This window comes from Hemiscyllium ocellatum, chromosome 21 (assembly GCF_020745735.1).
Source record: "Hemiscyllium ocellatum isolate sHemOce1 chromosome 21, sHemOce1.pat.X.cur, whole genome shotgun sequence".
Classification (NCBI taxonomy): Eukaryota; Metazoa; Chordata; class Chondrichthyes; order Orectolobiformes; family Hemiscylliidae; genus Hemiscyllium; species Hemiscyllium ocellatum.
The window spans coordinates 33,945,506-33,967,437 of record NC_083421.1 but is presented as its reverse complement, the minus strand read 5'-3'; the positions used below and the strand labels follow the sequence as shown (position 1 = coordinate 33,967,437).

Here is a 21,932-nt window from a genome sequence, read left to right as displayed (position 1 = left end):
TGTTACTGCCCTGTTAAGTTTACACACCTGTAACCTGTTTATTAAATTCTTAGCACTCATGCAGAAAACGAAACAACATTTTGTAAATTTCCTTCTCAAGCCTTCGTGAAGTAGTACCGTTTGCTAATGACAACTTGAAATTTAACCTTGAAGCATCCGTCGAGATTTCTCAATGCTGTATGTCATGAACACCTTCAGAAAGTCAAGACAGCTAACAGAGTGGGAAAACTCAGTGACTTCACATATGTGCAGTTTTTTTGCAAACTCTCTTTCTGGTATACAGACCGTATAAACCTGTTTGCTATATTCAGGGCCAATTGCCCCCACTTCTTGTCTACAAAGCCTGAACAAATTGCAACTATTGTTTTTTTTTTAAAAATGTTGAGTCTTTTATGTTATTGCAAAAGCACATGCAGCACTGTTTAAACATTGCTCTTCAGTTCTGATGTTGTGTAGTTAATGTTCTAAATGAAGCCATTAAACATACATACATGGATTTGCTCTGTGCATTGAGGATTGTACATGATGTATTAGACTGCTGTCCTGCAGCTGTCTTCAATGTTGTGTGGAAATTCTTCCAGGACATTTTCGACTCTTGGCTTTGAGCTTCTTCAGCTTCTGACCGCATGTCAATAAAACTTTTGGGTTCTAACCACCACTTAAGAATCTCCCACCAGACATTAACATTCCCCAGTGATGAGGTGAACATTTCAGAGATAATTTTAACATCTGGTTTTACTGTTGTGGGCCATTGCTTTTGGATTCAGGAACAAGTTACTTTGTGCCTGTTCCTCTCAGCATCCCAAGGTCTCTTACCCAATATTTAGTAGCAATAATGTTGGCATTTCTCAACAAACTAACAGAGCAGTACAGACTTTTGGCATATATACGCAGGTAGTGACTTAAAAGATAACAATTTAGTCCACGTGATCTACTGGACTGGTTTCAATCACCTGAAGGGGTGAGAGGGAAATATGCCAATTTTTTTTCTTTGACTAGTCCAAGTTTCTTTCGTTTGCTTTTTGGCCAATTCTAAAAGGCTAGGAGTAAGTGAGAACTGCGGATGCTGGAGATCAGAGTCGAGAGAGTGGTACTGGAAAAGACATCAGGTCAAGTAGCATCTGAGGAGCAGTGGAATTGATGTTTCGGGCATCAGTCCTTCATCAGGAGTGGGTCATGTCGTTTTTGTGGCTAATTGATGTTCATGTATCCTAGTGGCCAGTTTTCTGCCTGTTTGTCCAATGTAGTGTTTGTTACAGTTCTTGCAAAATATTTTGTAACTGACATTGGTTTTGCTTGTTGTCTGCATAGGGTCTTTCAAGTTCATTAGCTGCTGTTTTAGTGTGTTGGTGGGTTTGTGGGCTACCATGATGCCAAGAAGTCTGAGTAGTCTGGCAGTCATTTCCGAGATGTCTTTGATATAGGAGAGAATGGCTAAGGTTTCTGGACATGTTTTGTCTGCTTGTTTGGGTTTGTTGCTGAGAAATCATTGGACTGTGTCCATTGGGTACCCATTCTTTTTGAATTCACTGGACAGGTGATTTTCCTCTGTTCTGTATAGCTCCTCTGTGCTGCAGTGTGTGGTGGGTCATTGAAATTATGCCCTAATGCAGCTTCGGTTGTGGATGTTGGGATGATTGCTTCTGTAGTTCAATATTTGGTCCATATGTGTTGTTTTCCTGTAGACGCTGGTTTGAAGTTCCCCATGAGTTGATCACTCCACTGTTACATCTAGCAATGGGAGTTTGTTGTTGTTTTCCTCTTCTTTAGTGAATTTTATGCCAGTAAGGGTGTTATTCATGGTCTTGAAGGTTTTCTCAAATTTGTTTCGTTTAGTGATGACAAAGGTGTCATCCATGTAGCGGACCCAAAGTTTGGGTTGGATGCTTGGCAGAGCTGTTTGTTCGAGTCTCTGCATTATTGCCTCTGCTCAGAACCCTGATATTGGAGATCCCATGGGTGTTCCATTGGCTGTCTGTAGATCAACAACAAAATGGGACCTCCAATACCAGGGTTCTTAACGGAGACAGTAATGAAGAGACTTGAATAAACAGCTCTGCCAACTATCCGACACAGCTTTGGGTCCGCTACATAGATGACACCTTTGTCATCACTAAACGAAACAAATTCGAGGAAATCTTCAAGACCATGAATAACACCCTTACTGGCATAAAATTCACTAAAGAGGAGGAAAACAACAACAAACTCCCATTCCTAGATGTCACAATAGAGTGATCAGCTAATGGGGAACTTCAAACCAGCGTCTACAGGAAAACAACACATATAGACCAAATATTGAACTACAGAAGCAATCACCCAACATCCACAAATGAAGCTGCATTCAACATAATTTCAACGAGCCACCACACACTGCAGCACAGAGGAACTATACAGAGCAGAGGAAAATCACCTATACCGTATATTCAAAAAGAGTGGGTACCCAATGAACACAGTCCAATGATTTCTCAGCAACAAACACAAATAAGCAGACAAAACATGTCCAGAAACCCTAGCCAATCTCCCCTACATCAAAGACATTTCGGAAATGACTGCCAGACTACTCAGACCCCTTGGTATCATGGTAGCCCACAAACTCACCAACACACTAAAACAGCAGCTAATGAACTTGAAAGACCTGATACAGCCAACAAGCAAAACCAATGTCATTTACAAAATATTTTGCAAGAACTGTAACAAACACTACATTTGGACAAACAAGGAGAAAACTGGCCACCAGGTTACATGAACATCAACTAGCCACAAAAAAGACATGATCCACTATCACTAGTATCATTACATACGGATGAGAAAGGATATCACATCCATCCTAGGACAAGCCAAACAGAGGCACACAAGTGAATTTCTAGAAGCTTGGCATTCCATCTGGAAATCTATCAACAAACACATTGACATGGATCCCATTTACCACTCCCTGAGAAAAAGAACAGGAAATGACATAATCAGAGGAAATGATGCCACCGCAGGAAATGACATTACCAACCCAAAGAAAGTCAAACACATAAATAGAGAGCAGGCTATATCCCAGGTGCTTCATCTGGAGGCTCACTGAAGATGTTACCTAGTATGGTGACAAAATATCTGAAAACATACTTTCCAGCTCATCCAGAACTAGTTGCTGCCATTTATCTTGACACAGCAAGACAGCATCTTGAGACATGGTAAGTCCCTAGAATATGTCAACTCCAACATCTAGGATGCGATAATCCTTTCTGTCCCATTCTTTGTTTGCTGGTTATTAACAGCAGAATACAAGCTTGCTTCTGGTTAAGTTCAATATGCCCCAGCTTGCCTGATATATCTATCCAAAATTAAAATACAGAACGGTTCTCTGACTCAAGACTGATACTGATTTTCTCTGAGTAAAAAATGAGGTCTGCAGATGCTGGAGATCACAGCTGCAAATGTGTTGCTGGTCAAAGCACAGCAGGTTAGGCAGCATCTCAGGAATAGAGAATTCGACGTTTCGAGCATAAGCCCTTCATCAGGAAACGTCGAATTCTCTATTCCTGAGATGCTGCCTAACCTGCTGTGCTTTGACCAGCAACACATTTGCAGCACTGATTTTCTCTGGTCAAACAGGATTTGTACAGGATTATAAGGGCAATTCCATAGAAAGTATGCAGAGATAAAATTCAACAGACAACTGACTCACTTCTAATTATGCTGAACCAGCAAAAATACGCAGAAGACAGCACTTCTCTTAATCCATATTGGATAGATGACTAAACATATGCCATGGTGACAAAGATATCCCAGAGATTTCCTGGAGTGGTTTGTGGTTCTGAAGTGCAGTGTATCCAATCTACCTTGTTTCTGCATTGATAATGTTGAGAAATAACCTATGTGGCTTTTGGTTTTCAGCCCTTACATCTGTAACGATTAACGTGTTAAAAATTGAGCAAGAATCAATTTTATTTTGCCTATATTTTCTATATTTTCTACAATAGGATCCCTTAAACCAGTTCTCAGTTTGCTTTCTTATTTTTCATGATAATCTAATGGATGTTCACAAAAATTGTGTAATCTACATTGAACGTATTACAATAATTCAGTCCCTTGAATTTATCATTCAGGAGGAAGTTGTCCAGCCAGTTATGACTGCAATAGTTCTGAAGAAGGGTTACAGGATGGCAAACATTAACTCTGCTTTCTCTCCACAGATGCTGCCACTGTTGCTGAGTTCCTCCAGCTATTTCTGGTTTTATATCTCTAACAGCCTGCGCTTTTCAGCTGTCGTTATCTTTTGCAATTCCAATCTACTGGCTCTCCCATTTTCTAAACATCATTCTTCTTTCTTACAATGAAACTCTGTTATGTGCCTTAATAGCAACTTGTAGTTGCAGCACCCCATATTCAGAAGACACTGCTTCCCCATCTCCAGCCTCTTTCCTTGCCCCATAAAGATTAGTTTGAAGGCAACAGGGCAGGGTGAACAGGGGTAACCTTTTGGCTTCCTGTCACTAGGGGAATTTCCCAAGGATGGGCTGGGGACAAAAAGAGTTGCCCAATCTGCCAAGGTAGGCAACCAATGAGGCAAATGGTGTCTAAGGGCCATTTACCAAAGGTCTCCCACTTAAGAGCCGAACCTGGTAGTTCTTTAGCATCAGATGTCAACAGCTCCTCCTCTCCACTGATCAACCTGACTGTGGTGGGTTTTTTTTATTTTCAACTCTTCATCACGATTCAGAGAGCAACTCCGTTTTGAGATACCATCATGGTCCCCTATCCGTCTCAGCAGTACCAACCTCTCCTATTGGACCTTCTAGAATTCCAGTGATGCAGTTACCTCTGATTGGGCTCCCCTTCATTTGGACACATTCCACTCTTAAATGTACGGTGAAAGCAGAAACACTATGTCAGCTGGCCATCCCCTGGATACTTCCAACCATTGATGCACATCTGACATATGCAGGGTGATGAATTTGGAAATGGTTGCAATGCCTGAAATTTCCCAAAGGGTCCTTGGTGCCCATGCACTCTTCAGTTACAAGCACTCAATTTCTTAACCTTGTGACTGTAAAGTTCTCTCAATGGCTTAATAGACAAATGCACTGCCTGTGCAGCTACAGTGATGAATAGCACATAAAAATTCCAGATTATACACTGTACTAGAAATAATTAACAGGCCTCAGTCTTGTCAGCCAGTAGGCCTAACATAATTTGTCCTTCACTGCTGAATTAAGCAAGTAAAAATGTTAGCTAAGGTTTCCACATGTGGCCACTGAATCTTCCTGGAAACAAGTCTTGTGAGGACAGCGCTGGCTCTGACTGTGATATCCCACTTGGCTAAGATACAGGAGGATACTGGGCAATGTGGAGTGATGTCCCAAAATTGTATCAATCTCTATCTAGTGATTGAAACCAGACAAGGCATACTGAATCTTCAGTCAAAGGATGACAGAAAATTGTGAACACAGCCCACACCATCACACAAACCAACCTTCTATCCACTGACTCCACTTCTTGTTACCTTGGAATGGCAACCAACAACACCAAAGACCCCTCCCACCCTTGTTATAATCTCTTCCAATCTCTTCTGTCAGACAGAAGATACCAAAGCTGAAATACATATAACAACAGGTTTAAGAACAGCTTTTTCCCTGATCTTACTAGGCTTTTGAATGGACCTCTCAAATTTCAAGTCCAATGTTGATCTTGTTTTTTGTATACCTTCTTTGCAGCTGTAACTCTGTATTCCTCGCTCTCAATCATCCCAAGATCTTTGTGTGTTGTGATCTGCCTGTACTGCACACAAAACAAAACTTTTCACTGTACTTCGGTACATGTGACAACAATCATTCAAATCAAATTGAATCTTCAGAGGTTTTTACTACCCTAAAGAGTTAGCTCAGTAACCAAGGCCAAAACATGAGCAATAACATCCTCCACTGAGGAAGTGTTGCACTGCAATTCATAAATCGTATTTATTCAAAGTATAGAATTCTTTTACTTTTTATATTGAGTCTGCAAGCAAGAGAGTGATTCTCTCTGAAATATGCTTGAGTAATCTACCTTTGGCTAAACACATTTGCACAGTGTGTTGAGATTGTTAATTGTGAACAATGGAAAAACATTTCTGTGGAGATTCTGCTCAGCTAAATTTTAAAGAGACATCTTCCCATCTTCCTGCCTAAGAATGCATCAGGGAAAAAAAAGAGGTGAAAGAATTGTAGTTGTTGTAGGATAATTATATTTCATCCTCTCTTGCCAGATATGAGGAAGCAAAGCAAGGTCCACACAGCAAAAAGAAAATGGGAGAGAATGCTGAGAGCTAGCACATAAATTCAATGGGAATAGTTGGCTTTCCCAGGGTGAAAGGTGCCTTTGACAGTCAGCCTACTTCTTTCTGAGCACCAGACATCAACTCTTCCCTGTATAAGGTCTGAAAGCAGTTCTACTTCCTTAATCTGAAATAGGGGGCAGTTATTTAATGTCTAAGATCCAGACAGAACTACTGATGCCTTGATCGTCTGCAAATTTGTTGTGCCAGCTGCATTTGAGTCACCATGACAAAGGAGGTGCCAGGAGGTATATGCTTGTCCTGTGGTTGTGATTCCATTACGCAAGTATCCAGGCATTCACTTGGTACAGTGCACATCAAAGATCATTAAGCTCTGCTGTATGCCGCTCAACAACCATGTTATCAAGATTGCATAGCCACTTTGGCACCAGTTATATGACTAGCAGCAGAGGAGTGGATCCATGAGGAGAAGGATGAAGAGGAAGCAGAGAAAGAGAAAGGGGAGGCACACAGTTCCCTTCAGTCTGGGTTGCCAGTGAGAAACTCAACAGAGAACAATTAAAATTACCAGAACGCCCCCATCACCACCAACTCCCCCAATTCACTATTCACCAACAGTCCTGCACAACAGCATTCACTTAGCCACAATGCAAAGACAAAAGCCAGCATGGAATAAACATTCCAAAGATAGTGTTGCCTTATTGCAATTGAAAGTCAGCTAATCATCCTGGCCAACTATTTGTGGTATGGTGGCAGTGTCCCTACCTCAGAGCCAGGAAGCCTGGGTTCATGTTCCACCTGCTCCAGGAATGTTCAATAACACCCTTGATTAAACAAGATAACTTCTGACCAACTGCAGATTACCCAGCTCAGCCTAGGCAGTAGTATTCTGACTTGGCAGCCTGACAGGCAACAACAAAGATGCTGGCCTCGTCCCTGTCCTCTGAAGCATGCAATTGGACAGCATCTGAACTGGGGACAGGGAGCTCGAAATCAAGCAATGGTGCTGTCTCTCCATCATCACTGTCTTTGTCTCTGGGGTATCTGAAATTTTTGTTAAAAAAAATCCCACAAAAGTAACCTTTTGGTGCAAGGAGAGAGGGAAGTAAGAAATGCGTGTTGGTATAACCCAACGCTTGTAAATTGGAAACAAACACAAGGCAGCCAGGATGTGAAAGGAAAGGTTAGGCCTGGGTCTTTGATAATTTTGGCTCTGCTGCTGCCCACAGCCTCAGCATTGAGCATTGTGAGATTTGCCAGCATCATCCCCTCCATAGCAGTAGGTTTATAGAGTGAGCTTGAGACCTTTGGTGAGCTCCTGCTGACTCCAGTTTTGTGTTATCCTTTTCTGGTAGAAAGAAGGAGGTGTGTCAATGAGTATTTTACAGCCTGTTTGGCTATAGAGCTGTCATGGTTGGTGAGTTGACAATGTGTGCATGCTGTGAGATCTGGGTGTGAACTTTGCATCAATGTGTGAGGAGGAGGTGAGGTGAGTGAGTGTTGGACAGGAGTCCTGTTTGACAGAGATTGCTAGTGGGATGGATGGTAGGTGCAGCATCTGAAACTAGTTGTGGAGATGGTAAATGGTAAAGTTGCCATAGTCCCACTGGCTTATTAGAGAGACAGATAGAGAGAAAGAGAACTGATAGCACTTTATCCTGAAGGTCACTGTGCCTCAGGCAAGGGGAGCAGTTGAGAAGGAGAGCTCTTCATGGTAACCTCCGTGGTGTGGGAATTGAACCCATGTTGTTGGTGTCACTTTGCATCAGAAACCAGCCATTTGGCCAACTGAGCTAACCAACTCCCTTGCTTCAGTTAGGAGAAGGTAAATGGGTGAATTCACTGACCTTGCTTGCTTACGTGAACTCTGCATTCTTTCAAAACTACATCCAGATCCTTGGGCCTTGACTCCTGAACTCTAAACTTATCAGGTCCCACTGTGTTTGTGTGGGGCTTCCTGCAGAAACAAGACATCTTTCTTCTCAGTCCAGGGCTGTGATTTTTTTTTGTAGCTTTCCAGGTCATCTTCACAAATGTCCAACAACTTTTACAGCAACAATGCTCCCACCACTTTAAGAGGTGCACACTACCTTTAGCAGTTCAGCACCAGCTTTAAGTGATGCTGGAAAGTTATGACTTTGAGCTCCCTGCTGATGTGTGCTACCCATGAACAGCAGTCAGACATGAGTGCATGCAGCAATCATTCAAATGGGCAAGCAGCACACTGTTTGCCTGGGCATTGGTTAATGTTGTTTCATGATTCCCATTCCTGTTTTTGGGGACTATCCAATTTAGTCTGAAAATAACTGCATTGTATATTTATATATTTTTTTAAAAGGGTCATGTACCAAGCAAAGCAACACACTTAGGAAAATTAAAAGCAACTTAGAGCACAGTAGAGGAAATATTAAATATGAGTTACAGTCACACTAGCAAGTTCAATTATGCTGTTTAGGAAACTGAAGGCTGAGGTAATAAATGACCACAAAAGACTATTATAATGTGAGGGAAGCCAAGACACTGGCACATCCCCAATCATTCCCCTCGCATGTTTGTGTGTTGTGTTGCAATGCATCTAATTTGCTGTTTGATGTCTTTTTGAAGAATAATTTTCCCAACAGACCTTATAAAATGCACATTCTGAGAAAGCAAGTCCGTGAAACTATCGTCTGCTGAGCAAAGAATTGTAGCTGATACGCATGTAACTTGGAAGACTTTCAGGAAGTAGTTAAGCAAGATGACGATTTTACAGCCAAGAAAGAAATGTTCAACTAAATATCTGCCGAATGGTACAGATGATGCAGATATTGTCTTCTTCAGAACTGATGCTAAGCTGAATTGGAGATTTTGGATAATTAAGGCTGCATTTCTTAATTCATGATCTTGTTTGTGTGAGTTCCTTTTTTTTGGTGTTATTGGTAAATATAACTTTAACGTAACATGTGAATTGTTGCAGCATTCAACTCAACCTCCCTCTCTTTACAATTTTCATGCAAGACTTGCCTCAAAATTAACTGGTTAAAGCTTTCAGTAAAATAGTACTGGAATTTCATATGAGCACAATTAAACATTCAAAATTATGAAGTCTCTTGACAAGTTAAATGGGGATAAATTATTTCCACTGATCTGTAAGTTGGTAACCAGATGGCATAAATCACTCAAAGAATGAAAGGAGAATTCAGGGCTTTTTAAAAGTCACATAATGTTGTTAAGACTTGGAATGCCTTATGAGTTACAGGATTCATAATGGTTTTATTAAAAAAAAGTACTACAAAAACCATCTGAAAATTAAAAATTGAAATGGTGCGGCAAATGGTACAGTGTGAATAAATCTTTCAGAGAGAAAGCAGACACATTGTGCTACCTCTTTCAGTACTGAATGATAATGTGGTAACATTACAGACATTTATTTCCAGTTAATCTGTCTATAAAACAGAAATTTTATGACAAAAAGATCTGCTGGTTGTTTTCAAAGTCAGACCAAGCACTGTTCACATATTGCACCACGGAGATCAATAAGGTTAGCTCCGGATTCAGCAATACTTCCTTTTTAGTATTCTTATCCTTGTATTCAAATCGTTTCATGGCCTTGGCCTTGCCCTTCCCTAACCTGATAATATGTTTCATCCCCACAACTCTCCAATACTCTGCATTCTTCCAATTTTGGACTCTTGCACATTTGCAATTGTCATAGAAACAGAAGCAATACAGTGCAAATGGTGGAAATCTGAGATTCAAAACAGAATATGTAAACAATGAGGCAGGACTTGTGGAGAGAGAAAAAGGGCTGACACGTTAGGTCAATGACTTGCAACAGGAATAGAAAATGTTAACAATTTCATAAGTTTTGAGCAAGACAGAGGATGAGAAAGGTTCAGGGTGGGAAAGAGACAGGGAAAAGAAGAAAGGCAAAAGTAGGAGAGATTGAAGATCCAAAAGAATGACACTGTAAGGTAAAGGAGAATATGGGAACAAATCAACCAAGAAACTAAAGATGGGTTGAGGAGAAAGGTAAATAAGAAGAGTAGAATATCAACAGCTGCTATTCAAAAATAAACAGAGATTACAGTCCAAAATTGTTGAACTCAATGTTGAGTCCAGCAAGCTGTGAAGTGCCTAATCAAAGATTTCTCCTACTTGCATCGAGGTTCATTAGAAAGATGTAGGAGGCCAACACAATGAGGTCAGACTGGGAGTGTGGTGAAGAATTAAATGTCAACATTCCCACTCTTGATTGCTTAACAGTAGAGTCAGCGTTCAATTATTACTTACTGGCATTTTATAGACTGCTAGGAAATGTACACAAATGAATAGTTAGCAGGGAGTGATTATAAGACTGATTTAATTGAAGAGATTGGGGCATGTCAAACTGTGAGGATAAATCTCAAGCAGTTTACCAGTATCATCTGAATTTTAATTTTGGGATTCAGCTGCAATAGCTCAACTCGTTCTTTCTGTCACCTGGATTTTTTTGATATCATCACATATCTAAAACTTTAAATTGTTTACGTATCCTGCAGCTCTGTGTGGTGCAAAAGCTGAAGACTGGTTTAGCTCAAATGTTTTGAAGGATTCAGGAACTCCAGCTGTGGCAACAAGAATACTTTTGCTGTTGGGCAATATAAATAATAGAGACAACAGAAACTTGGTTCAGCCTTTTTCTCATACAAAGCTGTAGCCTTGGACATTTTTTTCGAGGTTAATTGATGTTCAGGCAACTGAGGTAACATGAACGCAACTTTGGCAGCAGAATGCTTTGTGTGATTCCATGATGATAGTCCTATACAGAGTTGACAGATAATTTTGTTCCTCAATTCCCCTCTGCTCTTGTACTTTTTTTCCCTTACTTTTCCAAGATTAATGAAGTGGAGGTATAAACCACCATTGATCAGATCAAGTCAGGCTAGAAGCAATGAATGACCCATTCCTGTTGTGAAGCTGAAGTCATGTTTGGCAGGCACTGCTTACACATTTCGCCCTAACCCAGTTGGCTATTCGCATGTGAATACAGATAGTTTCAACAGGCATTTTAACTAGGGATATTGCAGCTGAACTCATTTCTATACTTGGAATAGCAGTAGGCTGTTCAGCCTCTCGGGTCATGTCATCAGTTATGTCATGGGTGATCTATATCTTAATTCCATCTACCGGCCTTGCTTCCATAACCTTATTAAGCACAAATCTATCAATTGCTCACTTGAATGAGTCTCAGCAGCTTCATTAAGGAGTGTCTTCCAGACTTCCACTGAGTAAATGGCTCAGCACTAATTTTAAAGTTCTGCCCCCTTCCTGTTCTGGACTCCCTCATGAGAGGAAATAGTTTCCATCTATCTACCAGCAACTCCTTTAATCATCTTAAAAGCCTCTGTTAAATTATCCTCCATACACTCTACTCAAAGCAATACAACCCTAACAGATATGCCATCTGCCCTTGTAATTTAACCCTTTTAGCCTGCTGTCATTTTGTTCACTTCATATGTGCAACATGGGTAACGGAATTCAACAAGGATAAACCCTCTGTTTGACCTGTCAATATGGTTCAGTATCATTCTACATTGTGTAACTATCAATAGAACAATGAGGACAACCAGACTGGTAAATACAAAGACGTACTTTGGTGTTTGAAGATAGAAGAGGGATAAACTGATCGTTGAACTCTTGAGTCCTGTACCAGGTGTCCTGTCATACTTTTTGCCTTGGTGTTGATAATACTTTTAAGTTATCTTAATTATCTTAATCATGACTTCTGTCAATTCCAACCACTCTTCAACATCCAGGGTAAGTGACAGACTGGGAGGCAGTTCTCAATTAGCTAAAAGATAGTGGAAGTTAAAAACATCCAAAGTATAAGTTGAGCAAAACTCCAAATTCTCTTCTGTAATGTCCACCTTGTGACAAAACAAACCTTCTGAGTATCTATTGAATCTTGTACAACATAATCTCCTGCAGTAGCAACTATATTTTACACAGAATATGATTAACTCCATATGCACTTGTACTCTTGACACTTGCTCTGAATCAGATGTTTGTCCCATTCAGTAGTATTGACTGAAATGACACTGAGAAATGTATCTAGGCCTCCAAGGCTGTGGCAGACCATACAGCATATCAAGGTCTGTCAGCTGCTGTTGATACTCACAGTTATAGTAGAGCTCAGGCTTGAGTAACTGCACACTTCCATTCATGATTTAGAAGCTGCATATTATTCATCCAGCACTTCAGATAATATACAGCAGCCACATGAAAAATGTGCCTCTCCTGGAGAAAAGGTGCTAGTTTCCTGCAAGGAGATCTGTCATATCTTTTTAAAGTGAATTATTGTTCTGACACCAGAAACGCAGTGTTACAAAAAAAGATATGATTAATTAGAAAGCAGGTTACCTTGGACCAAGTTCATCTTCACTACGCCACCCAAAGTCTCCAAATTTTTCATAGTGAGAGTTATAGTGATGTATCACCCGATAAACCATGGGGGAGGAGATCTCCATCAGTATGTTGTAGGCAGTTTGCTGTTCCTTCCCACTGGTGTAGCCATTAAATAGGCTGTAGATCATCTCTGCTATTTCTGCACAAAATGTATAATGGTTAGAAGCAGGTTTAAGACCCCTTGCAACGTACTGAACTCATCAAGTCTGTGTGATGATTTCTTCATCGAGGTAATGTGAAGGTTACTGATTAGTTTATTTAGCAATGACAATTATGACCATAATTTAAATCTCTAATGTCACCAAATGTTTTCACATTAAACTCTTTGTTGTTTGGAAGTTTCTAAAAATCCAAAGGCATAAGTTAAAGGTCCAGGCTGAGGGTTGAGTGCAATACTAAAGGACTGCTGCCTTGTTGGAGGTTTTACGATTTATTTTGATACCTAAATTATTTACATATAACAGTGACCTTAACAATGAACCTTAGGGAATACCACAATCACTCTGTATGACAAAGAACTATTTAGCGCAAAAACAGACCTTGGAGTGTAGCTTCATAGTTACTTGAAAGCGGAGTCCCAGGTACTGGATTGGAGTGGTGCTGGAAAAGCACAGCAGTTCAGGCATCATCCGAGGAGCAGGAAAATCGATGTTTCGGGCAAAAGCCCTTCATCAGGAATAGGCTTCCTGATGAAGGGCTTTTGCCTGAAACGTTGATTTTCCTCCTCCTCGGATGCTGCCTGAACTGCTGTGCTTTTCCAGTACCACTCGAATCCAGAATCTGGTTTCCAGCATCTGCAGTCATTATTTTTACCTAGGAGTCCCAGGTAGACAGGGTAGTGAAGAACGTGCTTGGTATATTTGGCTTTACTAGTCGGTACATTGAGTATAGGAGTTGGAAGATCATGTTGTGACTGTACAGGATATTAGTTAGGCCATTTTTGGAATACTGCATACAATTCTGGTCTCCCTCCTATCGGAAGGATGTTGTGAAACTTGAAAGGGTTCAGAAAAGATTTACAATGATGTTACCAGGATTTGAGGGTTTGAGCTTTAGGGAGAAGCTGAATAGACTGGGGTTGTTTTCCCTGAAACATCAGAGGCTAAGGGGTGCCCTCATAGAAGTTTGTAAAATCATGAGGGGCATGGATAGAGTGAATAGTCAAGATCTTTTTCCCAGCTTAGGGGAGTCCAAAACTAGAGGACATAGGATTAAGGCGAGAGAGGAAAGATTTGAAAGTGACCTGGAGGGCACTTTTTTCATGCAGAGGGTGATGCATGTATGGAATGAGCTGCCAGAAGAAGTGGTGGAGGCTGGTACAATTACATTTATAAGGCATCTGCATGGGTACCTGAATAGGAAGGGTTGAGAGGGATATTGGCCAAATGTTGGCCAATGGGACTTGATTAATTTAGGATATCTGGTTGGCATGGATGAGTTAGATTGAAGTGTCTATTTTCATGCTGCACATCTCTATAACTCAGTGTTTTCTGCCCTTAAGCCAACTCATTTTTTTTAATCCAAGGTGAAACTGATCTCTTATTTCATGACCTTCAATTCATGCAATATTTGTTAAAGCTTTCTTACAACCAAAGTCCATTGACTTCTGTTTGTCATTGTTCACTGTTACTTCATCAAGAAATTCAAACACATTACTGAAGCACAACTGGTCTTCTGCAAATCTGCAATGGCTCACCTTAATTAACTCAACCACCTCAAGTGTGTGATTTTTCATTAATCATTGGTTCTAAAAAAAACTCACCATTGATATTGAACTGACCAGCCTGGAATTTGAACAAGAATATCACTTCTGCCAGTTTACAATTCTCCAATGCCTTCCCACTTTGTATATAAGATTAGAACATGTTAGCAGACCTTTCTCCTACCTTATCTTAGCTTCCCCATCCACCCTGGGATGAAAATCATCCAGGTCATTTGACTTACCTTCTTTAAGCACAATCAGCCTTTCCTGCCCTACTGATCAATTCCCCACCACCCCTCCACCCCATTTATTGCCTCTCCCATTTCTGCTTCCATTGATATTTTGTCAGCATGCTCTTAGCAAGCACTGATGCAAAGAATATATTAATTATTCTGGCCTTGCACTGACCTCTAAGATATAGCTTCTATGTTCCTAATCATCCTTGTTCCACCTCTTGCTATCCAATCATCATTTATATGCTAGAGGAAGATTTGTATGCAACGTTATATTCTATTCTTCTAATTATTATTCTACCCTCACATTTGTTTACCCTGTTCATGTCTCTTCTCAATTTATTCTATTTGGCCTGGTCTTTATAAGGCTCCGATCAGACAACAGAGTGTTTCCTCTCACTCTCCTTATCAAAGGGAGCCTGCAGGTCACTAGCTTTACCTCTTGCTGAAATACAGCCAGCTTGAGCCTGAAACATCTCCTTGTTCATTTCCCCAGTTCTGTTTCAGCTTTTCCCACCACATTTAGGTTCCAATTTACCTAATTGACTCCTCTGTTAACCCATAAGGTTAGTCTCTTCCAAGTTAAAAGTCCAAATTTAGATTGTTCTGTGTTGGTGAACTGTAGTTAATCTAAGCTCTGTGATATGATGGCCACTCATATCTCAGTGTTCTCCCACAGACACTTTGTCCAAATGTCCCACTTCATTGCCCAGGCACCAGATCCATCAATGCTGCCTTAATTGGACTGAGAACAAATGGTCAAGGAAACCCTTCTGAACATGTTTCCAATATTCCCCTGTCCTTTATTCCCTTTATTATATCATTCCAGTTGATACTGGATTGAACTCCCCCAGTTATCATTACTCAGTTGTTTCTGCACATCTGTGTGATTTTCTTATATATTTGCTTCTCTCTCTCTCATTACTTTAGCATTTCTGTATAAATCCATGTAATGCACTAATGCGCTTTTGTTCTGAATTCCACCCAAGTTTCCCATCCCAAGACATTCTCATGTTCCACCTATACAAAGTCTTCCTAATTAATTCTGCCATTACCACTTTCAGTTTTCTCCTCTGTCTTTTCTGCACTCCTGCACTCCTTATTTACCATTCTGAAGCTACAATTCCATTATAGCCACCACTTTATCTCCCATGCTAGTACTTTACTGATATTATCCATCAGACTCCAAATACTTACATACATGCAATCTAAGCCTACCCTTACATGCCTTGTATACCTCCTAGTCTGCTCCCATCTAACATGGTACTACTTCTTTTCTCCAATACCATCCAATACTCTGACTCTTTTATGCACTTCATTTCTCTTTTCTACTTCTGTACGCTGGCTCCCATTCACTTGCCATTTTGTTTAAACCCTTGCCAACCAAACTGGTGAACCTGTCAAAAAGGACAGTGGTCCCAATCCATTTGAAATGCAACCTATCCCTTTTGTATTGGTGCCTCCTGCCCCAGAATGATCTCACTTCCCCAATGATCAGAAGCCTCATATATCATGGTTGTCATTATCTAGATTGTGTGAATGAGTGTCAATCCTTTCTGTTCACCCATGACTCCACCTTCATACAACTGCCGTCTGGCTGAGATGCTAATCTAGCTAGCATCTTTAGTTGTTTGAAATATTGTGTCAGTTAGCCAATGCTTGGAGACCGCTCTATTTGATATGACATGGACTTTTCTATGGCTGCTTGTATAATCATTGGCATGACCATTGATTGTATTTCTTATCAGAGCTGTAGGTGGAATGATTCAATTCGGATACTTCGTTAGAGCTCTTCATGTAGTCAAGGACAGGGCTTTCTTCATCACTGTTTCCTCTATCTTGCATCAGAGCATAAGAAATAACAGCAGAGGCAAGATCAAACTGCCACAGTTTTAAGCAAAGATACAATGCACTGGAAACACCTCAAAGAATGTTTACTAGACTGATTCCTGAGATGTAGAGGCCATCTTATGAGAGAAATTTGGGACTGTACCCATTGGACTTAAGTATGAGAGGAGCCCTTACTGAAACATTAAAGATTTTGACAGTGCTTGATGAGGTAAAGGCTGAAGGGTATGCTTTCTCTCATGGGGAAGTCTAGAACTAAGGGGCATAGTTTAAAGATATGGCTTCTTACTGTGTTTGCAGGAAAAAAAACAATAATCCAAACTCACAGTCTTTCAAACAATCAGAAGCAAGCCTTGTGGTGCTTAGGTGAGAAGCCAAAAATAAAATCAAATAGTCTTTTCATCTCCAGGGAATACTGCTTCATATTTTTGTACCTTCCAGCTCAATGCTTCCTCTGTTCTGCTAATCTTTGCCTTCACTGGTACTTCTAACACTCTGTGTCACAGCTTTTGCACTTTAAGCATGCATTCAAAACCACTGGCTTTGATTTTGTAAATGTGTAAGTAAATTTGTTCTTTGGAGAGTTTGTAGGTGCATTGAGAGGTTTGTAGGTGCATTGAGAGGTGTTTTAAGCATGGCTGAGGAACTGGGTTACATTAATTTTGGGGGTAAATGGCACAGGGAAGTGAGAGAAAGTAGTGCTCTCTACATCTTGCACCATAAAAAAAAAGCTGAAAATGCTGGAATGTTTTGGAGCTGTTACCTTAAAGAGAGTTCCAGACTCTGAGTAATACTTGTCTTTGGTGAGGATGGTGAAGGAGTGTCAAGGCAAAACTGCCTGTCAGTTTCATGTGATATGGTTAATTTCTTTCACAGCCTCTTGAGACAAGTATCTTGAAGACACCAAGTCGTAGTGATGATGAATGACTAACTGCCTTCACTGGAAAATACCTGAATGTAGCAATTCCTGGAAAGAGTCTGGCTTGAATCAAATAACCTCACAAATCAGTCTGTGAAAATTGTTAGATAAGACTTACTACACAGATGTAAAGTCAGTGAGTTCATCACAGAAAAGAACTACAGTGCGGCAATGATATTGCTTGCAGATTCTACTATATAAAGAGAGTCAATAGTTTTCAATTTCAGGAGGTATTTTCTTTCTTTCAGTAAAGTGAGTGACGTGAGTCCAATTTGCAAACTTTTGACCTTCAGCACTCTTCAGACAGGAGGGGGATATAAACTGACATAACTGTAATTGTTCCATGAAACACCTTTGCCTCTGATGACACTGTAATTCTGAAATCCTGAAACTCTAATGCATTTAACTAATGTCACCTGGTTAAGGTCAGGATTAGCAAAGCGAAGAGTAAGTAATTCATCCAATTTTCAAAAGGGTTACAATCGAACGTTTCAGTTGAATAAGCTAAAGCCAGAGCAAACACAGGAAATCGTGTGATCTTTGTGCCAAAACTGAGTTAACATTGATTTGAAGAGACAAGTCCTGATGTGTGGAGATTCCTCACACAATGAGTTCCATATCTCAGCCATACTCCATTGAACCCGTGCAGGGGTGCGGTGAGAGACAGAGGGGTGGGGCGGGGGGAGGGGGGTTCTGCAAAGTGATGTGGAAGTACGAGACATGAGGCGAGAGGTTAGTGTGGTTGGTAAATGTTGCACAGCGCACTGAGTTGGCTGTCTCACCAAAAAGGGTAATGTATAGGGTAAGCAGCATTTAAGGATATGCCTGTTTTCTTACAAGCATTATAAAGACACTCTGCATGCAGCAGCTTCACTTGCATTATGTAGCCCACAGTAAAGCAAACACAATGAAAGATTGATGGTAGTGAACTGGACTGAACAGTGGTTACCTTATACCTTTTACTAGTAGAGGTGGTAAATACCACAAGATACCAGGAATGATCAACTTGGAAAATACAAAAAGGTCCTTAAGCTGGAGAAGTTGAAGAATCTCTGCCCTATCTCATTCCTATCACTGTAAGGGATTGGGGAGCAGATTAGTGGGGTGCGGAGGAGGCACAGTTAGACCTTTGATTACCTGTGAATTCCACACAATTCTTAACTGTCCATCACACGACAACATGAGAATTACAGATATCAGGCTGCTACCCATCTCTACCTAATTAGACTTGCATGAAGACTGATTATTGTCACAATTGTGGTCCATAGTTCTGATGTAACTGTGAAGTCATTTCACTCATCCTTCATCTTTAGTAGGAAGAATGGACTATTTTCTAAATGGGGAGAAAATTCAGAAAACTGAAGTGCAAAGAGACTTGGGAATCCTAGTCCAGGTTTCTAGTAAGGTTAACTTGGAGGTTGAGTTGGTAGTTAGGAGGGCAAATACAATGTTGTCTTTCACCTTGAGAAGACCAGAATATTAAAGCAGGGATATACTTCTGAAGCTTTATAAGGCTCTGATCAGACAACAGAGTATTGTGAGCAATGTTGGGACCATACCTCAGGAAGGATGTATTCGCCCATAAGCTGGTCCAGAGGAGATTCACAAGAACGATTCCAGGAATTAAAAGCTTAACATATGAGGAATGGTTGAGGAATCTGAGACTACACTCGATGGAGTTTAGAAGGATGAGGGGGGATCTTATTGAAACTTACAGAATACTGAAGGGCCTGGACAGAATGGATGTTGGGAAGATGTTTCCATAGACGAGACAGACTAGGACCCAATGGCATAGACTCAGAGTAAAGGGAAGACCATTTAGAATGGAGATAAGGAGGAACTTCTTCAGTCAAAGAGTGGGGAATCTGTGGAATATTGTAGAGACCAGGTCATTGAGCATACTTAAAACAGAGATGGATAAGTTTTAGATTACCAAGGGGATGAAAGGTTACAGGGAGAAAGTAGGAAATTGGGGTTGAGAAATGTATCAGCCATGATTGAATGGCGGAGCAGACTCGATGGGTCAAATGGCCTAATTTCTGCTCCTAACTCTTATGGTCTTATCTCCCATTGCTCACTATGTCTCATCGTCTTATCCATATCTCCTGATTAAACTTATTTTTTTCTTCAGCTTGCTTTATGATGTTCTCCAGTCTCAGCTTATACCTTTCCTCCTTAGTTTTCATGAACAAATTTCGCTGTGGCTAAGTAAAAAGCACAAACTAAAGAGAAGGTGAAAATAGTGTTCATTTATCCCAAAAGTGCAGATTACTTCATTAGCAGGTTAACATAGTTTGATAATTCTGGTGATTTCGCAGGTCGTGAGGTCAGTCTGAGTCATAAATCCTGGTACCTTTGTCTGGAGCTGGTTAAAAATGATAACAGTATGAAGAGCATCATCAGCCAAAATGAAATGTAAAAACAGGAAAATTAAATAGTATGCACAAACTATAAAAAAGTGAGGAGAGAATTAACAGAATCAGCTGCAACAAAGCTTTTTCTTCCTGTTAGAAATTTTTTAATAAGACAATAAATTTAAAGGAAAAGTCATTCAAAATCCGAATGAGGGCATTTCCACCAGCGATAATGTTAAAAACTAGAATCCATCGATTTAGTTACACATATATCCCAGAGGGAATTCAGGAGAAATGACTTTATCCAGAGAGCGGTTAGAACCATGACAATTGTACTGAATATGATGAATGTATTTAAGCTAATTTGGACAAGTACATAAGGGGAAAAAATGATATAAACTTATGCTGTTGAAAAATATTAAGGGAACGCTCATGTGAGAAATGGAAATGCAACAGGTAAGTTGTGTTACTTTGCAGCAAAAGATATTTTTGAAAGAATTCCAGTAAAAATGGCGTTCTTGGTTTGAAATGAACTGTTGTTATGCTGCTTGGGTTGCTACTGTGACACTCATACAGTGGAACTACACACGAAGAGCATCCAGCAAATAGTCCAGCTCATTGAAGGTTCTGTTTGACAAAGTGAGGAAGAATGACTTACCTTCTGCCTTGATGTCATCAATCAGAGGGCACGAGGTTCTCGTTGTGACTGTGCTTGGCTCAGAGCGTCTCCCTCTACTGTCCAAAGCATACAACGTAAACCTGAAAGAATTAGAGAGGACAATCCAGATAAAAGTCTATGGAGATTAGCACAGATGTCATAAAGGTGAGACATGTGTGCATGAGTTAGGATACTATATGGAAGTGATAAGTAAATTACACTAAATCCCTGAATGTGAAAATTACGTCTCCACGTCACTGTAATTTTATATTCCATCACAACAATTATCCTGAGAATATGGTCCTATGAATTGGCCAAGAACATTGGAGATCAAAATTCCAATTCTGCTGTCATTCAATATTTCAGTCAAGATTGTCAATGCAGAGAGATTAGAAACCATGTTCTTCTAGATTTTGAAAAACACATCTATACTTAGACCAGGTATCTTTGATGATTTATTTGAGTAAGGCTGTCATTTTATTGTAATATTCTCACAGTGGCTCAGTGGTCAGCACTACTGCCTCACAATGCCCAGGAATCCAGGTTCGATCCCACCCTCAGGTGACTGATTGTGTGGAGGTGGTCCATTATCTGTGCCTCTCTCTTAGGGTTTTCTCTGGGTATTCCAATTTCCTCTCACAGTCCAGGATGTGCAAATTAGATGGATTGGCCATGCTAAATTGCCCATAATGTTCAGGGACATGCAAGTCAGATGGATTAACCATGGGAAATGCAGGATTCCAGGGATGGGGTAGGGGAGGTGGATCTGGGTGGGGTGCTCTTTGGATGGTCTGCGTGGATGGGTCAAATGACTTTCACAATGTAGGCATTCTATACTACTAAATTACTATACATTGTATGTTCTTACTCTGACCACTGCAAGTAATATTTTCAGAGGAATAGAATATCCTTGAGGGGGACTGTTAGCTCTGATGGCTAGGAGTCAGAGCATTGTACAGAGACCAATGCCTGTTGCCAATTAAGGTAAACTTTGTCATGCTTCATAGCACAATCGAAATGTATGCCATGGTTTGATGGCCATCAAATAAACAAGGATGCTAGCTAGAAAGGAAAAACAAGTCCCTGCTGAGTTAAACAAAAAGTGAATATATCTCTTTTTCCAATCAAGATGAAAAATGAGAGGGAGTTAAGCAATTATCTAATAAGAGATACCAGTCAGAGGTGATGTATTATTATTGCTTGATCAGGTTATTGCTTCAGTCAGCTTGCTTGTGACCATATAGTGCAAGCCTTGTGTTTTATCATGGTTCAAATTCTCTTGAAGAATGAAAGCACATGATTGGGGTCCACTTGCAAATTAGTCACTGGCATTTTGGAGGCTGACAATATCACACAGCATTGCCCTTTGATGTGAAGGGCACTGCTTGTCACTGGCCACTCGGGTGTTTTCCTATCTTCCTGATGGTGGAAATTGAAAAAAGATTCGTGCACCTTGTGTCTCTCACTGTGTCTCACACCTGACCACACACACCATGGGGAAAAATAAGCACTACCACAGTTAGTGTAGAG

General features: G+C 40.4%; 1 protein-coding gene across 6 annotated transcripts in view; it reads right to left on the bottom strand.

The window, feature by feature from the left end:
- The window catches only part of LOC132825811 (astrotactin-2-like), a 1,607,744-nt gene that overhangs the window by 24,813 nt on the left and 1,560,999 nt on the right, over nt 1–21,932 (bottom strand). For all 6 annotated transcript variants that reach the window (XM_060841306.1, XM_060841305.1, XM_060841303.1 and 3 more), the window contains 2 exons: nt 20,403–20,503; nt 12,644–12,827 (listed from right to left, as the gene is read on the bottom strand). In XM_060841306.1, coding sequence (XP_060697289.1) covers nt 12,644–12,827; nt 20,403–20,503 — 285 coding nt within the window. The remainder of the gene's footprint in view (nt 1–12,643; nt 12,828–20,402; nt 20,504–21,932) is intronic.